Source organism: Malurus melanocephalus, unplaced genomic scaffold (assembly GCF_030028575.1).
Source record: "Malurus melanocephalus ecotype Western Australia unplaced genomic scaffold, MMel_1.1 scaffold_237, whole genome shotgun sequence".
Classification (NCBI taxonomy): Eukaryota; Metazoa; Chordata; class Aves; order Passeriformes; family Maluridae; genus Malurus; species Malurus melanocephalus.
This window is the reverse complement of record NW_026623469.1, coordinates 22032-27970: the sequence shown is the minus strand read 5'-3', so window position 1 is coordinate 27970 and position 5939 is coordinate 22032. Positions and strand designations below refer to the sequence as shown.

General features: G+C 51.1%; 1 protein-coding gene across 1 annotated transcript in view; it reads right to left on the bottom strand.

The window, feature by feature from the left end:
- Positions 1–768: 768 nt before the first annotated feature.
- The window catches only part of LOC130578702 (zinc finger protein 185-like), a 25377-nt gene continuing 20206 nt past the window's right edge, over positions 769–5939 (bottom strand). The window contains exons 15-18 of the mRNA XM_057374983.1: positions 5846–5920; positions 4954–5056; positions 4293–4391; positions 769–3456 (exon numbers count right to left, since the gene is read on the bottom strand). Of these exons, the coding sequence (XP_057230966.1) occupies positions 4293–4391; positions 4954–5056; positions 5846–5920 (277 nt within the window). The 3' untranslated portion in view covers positions 769–3456. The remainder of the gene's footprint in view (positions 3457–4292; positions 4392–4953; positions 5057–5845; positions 5921–5939) is intronic.

The following is a 5939-nucleotide window of genomic DNA, read 5'->3' as shown; positions in this document are numbered from 1 at the left end:
GAGGGGGAAAGGGGAGATAGAGGGGGAAAGGGGAGATAGAGGGGGAAAGTGGAGATAGAGGGGAGTGAAACAGGTGAGGGCTGAAAGAGGGAATTAGAAATTGAGCTGGTAAGGGAGGAGGTAAGTGAGGGGGAAAGGGTGTATGAGAGTGAGAAGGAGGAAAGGGCAGGTGAGAAAGGTGAGGGAAAAGTGAGGAAGAGGGGAAGATCCTCGAGGAGGAAAGGGGTGAGATTAGAAAGSATAAATGAGGGGGAAAAGGGTCTCTCCCTGTGCATGTGATCCATAAAAATGCACAAAATGCAGCTTAGCTGGGATCTCCCAAAGCTCTCGTGAGTGTAACGTCTCTTCAGGACACTTTTATCAGGCCACAATAAAACTACCACCATTCTTTGATGTCCTCCTCCCACATGTGTGTGTTGAACTCAAACAYACCCTCTGGCATCTCCTGATAAGGAGCATTGGATGTGGAGCATCTCCTGATAAGGAGCCAAGGCCATGTGCTATGAGCAGGATCTCRTACCAGTTGGTCTGAGCGCTGTGTCCAGCACTGACTCCTGAAGGTCTGTCCTGGTTTCAGCTGGGCTACAGTTAATTTTGTCGTTGTWAATTTTCCGATGCTCTGGGAAGGTTTGGTCTGTGCAGAAGACAGGATTTCTTGGTCTGTGCCACCACATAGGAGCTGCAATGCCACGATGGGTTTGCCTTCACTTCTGCTCAGTCACCACCAGCACATTTCATAGCCTTTATTTATRTATWTATTTATWTATTTATTTATTTATTTGATTTCATGGGAAACAACCTGGTCAAGATTTGCCCCACAAGCAGTAGAATCCCAAGAGAAATAAGATCTTTTTGTGAAAGAAAATGCATGACCTCATCCATCACATAGGAGAAGTCTGTGTGCCGGTGACCCTTCTCCACAAACACCAGGAAATAGGAAGATTCACCTCTTTGAATAATTCATTTCTTCTTTGTTGTAGGTCAGCAATTCTTCAAAGCTCAAGCCAATACAAATGACAAAGCATAACAGTTTTAGAGCAGCTGCAGGTTCCTTTTGGGTGATACATTCTTTAAGGGGGAAAAATACCATGGAATCCTTTGGGATGATGCTACACACAGGTATCATTTTCTGATCCCAGAAATGTGTGAGAAAAGGACAGGCAGGACCCCCAAGACAGCCCAAACCCCTCAGTGGATCCTAGGATGATTTCTCAGCTCAGGGCCCACATATACACTGAGGATCGTGGAATCATGGGATTACTGGGGCTGGAAAAGCCCTCGAAGATCAAGTCCAAGCATTCCCGCAGTATTGCCAGGCCACCACGAACCCATGTCCCCACGTGCCACATCTACACAGATTTTAAATCCTTCCAAGGATGGGGATTCCACCTCTGTCCTGGGCAGCTGTGCCAGAACTGGACAGCCCTTTCCAGGAGGAAGATATTCCCAATATCCAATTTAAATGTGGCACAACTCAAGACTGTTCYCTCTCCTGTCCCTGTTCTCTGGCAGCAGTGCCTGACCCACCATAATTGCCCCCTCCTGTCAGGGAGTTGTGCAGAGCCAGAAGGTTTCCCCCAGAGYTTCCTTTRCTCCAGGCTGAGCCTCTTTCCCAGCTCCCTCAGTCSGTCTCAAACACAGACTCTTGGGGATCAGGGCGCCCTTTTTTCCCCAGTAATCACAGGATTTTAGGAATTTCTGCAGAACATCAGACTGGATTTGCCAAGCCAGTTTGCTGAGCCCACCCCCACTTTGAGCACACCCTGTTTTCATGGTCCTGCTGCTCTTCTCCCTCATTGCCTCAGCCTGCAACAAAGCCTTTGGTTACTTCATGGATGGGCCACTGAGGAGCATGAGTAACACAGCACCTGAGCTCAGAGGGCACAAACAGGAGGGTGTGACACAGGTGGGGCAGCGGCACGTGAGCTGAAGCTGTTTATTAGAGCTGTGTACAGAGGTGAGACACTTCCTACAGGAGACACAGAGCTGAGGGGAGGCTGTGCAGAACCCATACAAATCCAGCTCCCCATGGCCATGGACACATCGGGGGCTCKGGAATCAGGGAATATGTTATTTCTGCAGATCTTCTCAAAGTGCACTGTGGCACAGGCCCTTCTGCTTTGGTACTTGAAAYCATTTCTCTTGAACCTTGGTGGAACAAGCAGTGGCTGTACCAGTCMTTCTTCACAGCTGGAACTGGTCCCAGTAAGGAACTTCTGCACATGGTTTTCATCAGTTCTTGGCTGTCAGGGTGGTGAGGCCCTGGTTGCCCAGAGAAGTTGTGGCTGCCCCTGGATCCCTGGAAATGTCCAAGGCCAGATTGGACAGAGCTTGGAGCACCCTGGAACAGTGGGAGGTGTCCCTGCCCATGAACTTTAGAACAGATGAACTTTAAGGTCCTTCCAACCCAAACCATTTCTAGGATTCTGCAGTTCTATGATTGCTAATGCTTCACATGAGAAAACAGTRAGTCTAGACACTTCTAAGGCACCTTTCAGGCTTCTGTATTCAGCATTCCCAACCTCTCACCTCTGAGTTAAGGGCTAAAACAATACAATTGTGATTTTACTGAGTGCAGCATCCACTGGAAGTTTTCCATGTTGTAAGCGAGCATTTGGGCTGTAAATAATTCACAGCAATGAGTCTCAAAAGYGCTCATGAGGGGGGAAAATTGGGATTTCAGCTGAGCAGTGCTCTTTGTCAGGAGGGGGAATTGAGATGGCCATGCTCTGGCACATGAGACACCTGCCCTCAGAGCCCAAGGTAAACAYCAGTGAAGGCCACTGTTATCTCCCCAAACGGGCAGCAGCCACAACATCAGCTGCTGCAACATCCTCTGGGAAGAGACAGGAAGAGAAATTAAAGCTGACACAAATTAGAATAGAGTTTGCAAGTGCTCCTGGAATCCTGGGGAAAGCAAATGGAAATCAGGCAGAAGCTATTTCTAGGCTGAATTTGGGGGTGAAAGAAGCAGAAATAGGCTTTCACTAAGGACTAAATTCAAACCCTCCCAAGAATCCAAATTTAGTGTTTAAGGCTTCCAGTGCCTGTGTGCCAGCTCACACAGCCTGGCTGCACATGGGAAAGAAATACAAATATAATCAGGAGAGACTTGTGGCAATTAGCTCTGMTAAACCTGAGAAGCTGTGCCTGACTCCCAGTTCCAGGAGCACTTGGAATCTTCATGCAGCTAAAGCCATGAGGGGCTCAGCACCTCTAGAAAATGTTATTTTTGAGGATGAGGCTGCCTTATCTCGTTTCCATCACACTCATCTCATGCAGGTGACAGCATCAACCAGCAGATGCTGAACTCGTTCATGGCCACGGGGCAGCGAGAGGCAAAGGAACTTGAAGAAAGTGGGAGCAGGGATTCGGCGATTTTAGCCAGTCAGGAGCTGCTGTATTCTCGGGCGTGCTGCTGCCCAGCACGGGCTGCCCTCCCAGCTCTGCAGAGCCCTGGAAGCACACAAGGAACGGGTGAGCCAGGGCTGAGTCCCACCTGGAACGCGGTGTTGGGGGTTGGTGGAGCCGGGAGCGTTCAGCGATGGGTGGCACAGCCCAGCTGGAGCACGCAGGGACGGGCACAGCCTCACCAGTCACATCCCATTAGCAGGTACGGGGGAGCAGCGTGGCAGGAGCCCCTTTCCCTGCCCCTCCTCCTGCTCTCTGCCGGGAGGCAGCGGGAGGACACGAGGTCTCCCAGCCCCAGCACAGCAGCTCTGCTCACTGTCACAGTGCCTTCTGTCCCTTCCAGAKAAGCAGACAAAACCAAACCGTGTCTAACTCACTCCCTGCTGATCTGCTGGGATGTACAACTCTGGTTTTTCCCAAAGGTTTTCACCTCCAAGTATCTTTATGTAAAGGAGTAGCTGCGCCTGCCACCGAGGAGCTGCCTCCTTGTCCAGGGAATATCACAGCTCCGAACCACTCGCAGTCCCTGCACGGGGTCAGCCCAGGACACAGGGARGAACCTTTAACTGCCTTCCATGAGGACTTTCCACCTCTGAGGGACATTTCTGTCATCACTCAAGCCAGCCTCTGCCTGTCACCCCTGGGAAGCCACCACAGCCTGTTTGTCGCTGAGATTCTGGCTCCAGCCAACACCCCCAGGACTCGAGTGAGTTTCCAGCTCATGCTGCAACAAGGTCACTGTTTCCCTCTGAACAGCCCAGAAGCATCCCTTCCTGCTCACCCTGGCAATGTGAGGGTTAAATGCCCTTCACCAGTGAACTCCGAACTGTCACCCAGCCATCTTCCTGGGAATGACTCTGGAAGGGGGTCCTGAAACTCACCTAGAAGAGCTTCTCATAGCACTTGTCACAATGGACAATGTCCCGGTGGATGAATATTTTATCCAGGAGATCTCCCATTGCTTTGTGGCAAATTCCACACTGCCAAAGAGAARACAAATAGGGTTGGAAAGTAACCAAAGCCCCACAGCAACCAAAGCCCCACACAGTGACAACGGAAGGGAGGGGAGAGAGCAACAGTCTCTGCATCATTATATAAAGGGGTGAGGATGTGACCTTTGAGGCTGAACTTTCCTACAACAGCCAAATATCCCTGCAGGCTTTGTCCTCCCACACTCCCCATCCCTCCTCTTCCCATTATCCCCATCCCCACAGCTTTTCCTTGGAAACCCTGCAGGGTTTGAGGATTCAGCCACCTCCATAGAGCACAAAGACCACAAAGCAGCAAGTCTACCCCAAGGACAGTGGGGCAAAGACATGAGGGTGTGCTGAGGGTTCTACTACTACTRAAGAGTTCTTGTTCTAACACTTATTTAAGGACCTTGAATATTGTGGGGACACCTGTGACTGTTTCTGTCCCGATGTGATGCAAGGATTTGGCACACCCCATATACATCACTCTGAAAGCCCGAGGATGGAATTTGCAGGAAGATCCCTGTTCCAGCCCTGCAGCTCCCAGCAGCACAGGCAGCACTGGGCTCACCCTGAAACAGTACTCGTGGCAGCGGATGTTCAGGTGCTCTATGATGATCTTGGGGCAGTCTCGGATCTCCCGGCTGCAGTAACTGCACAGGGGCTCACTGGACCTGGGAAGAACAGGGGAGGGGATTCCTCTGTGACACTCTGGTTTAACTCCCAGCATTGCTGCCAGGGATTTTTTCCCCAACCATCAGCACTGCTTTTCATGAGCCACCTGCTACTACACGTGTCACTGTGCAGTGACAGAACAGAAGGACATGGGCTGTCCCAGGGGGRCAGAGACCACAACAGTGGGTCTGGACAGATCTTGGAATCATGGGATCATGGAACGGTTTGGATTGGAAGACACCATCCAGTCCCATCCCTGCCATGGGCAGGGACACCTTTCACTACCCCAGACTGCTCCAAGCCCCAATGTCCAGCCTGGCCTTGAACACTTCCAGGGATCCAGGGGCAGCCACAGCTTCTCTGGGCACCCTGTGCCAGGGCCTCCCCACCCTCTCAGGGAACAATTCCTTCCCAATACCTCATGTAACCCTGTCCTCAGTCAGTGGGAAGCCATTCCCTTTTGTCCTGTCACTCCAGGCTCCTGGAAATAGTCCCTTTCCATTTTTCTTGCAGGCTTCTTTCAGGCAGTGGAAGGCCACAATTAGGTCACCCCAAGCTTCCCAGGTCCAGGCTGAACAATCCCAGTTCTCTCAGCYTTTCCTCATAGGAGAGGTGCTCCATCCCTCTGCTCACCTTGGTGGCCTGCTCTGGACAATGGAGTCCATGTCACYGTATTTCCATTTACTGCTTCACCAAATACACACCAGTGTCCTCAAAAAGCAAAACCTTAAAATCCTTTCTGATTAAAAGCTTGCTACATTCTCCCAGGCAGCCCCGCCCTGTCCTACCTGTGCAGGGGAGCACTGGACAGGTAACCGTGGTGGCTGTAGCTGCTTCTCTCCAGGTCACTCAAATCTGCAAGGCTGTCACAGGGAAGGAAGG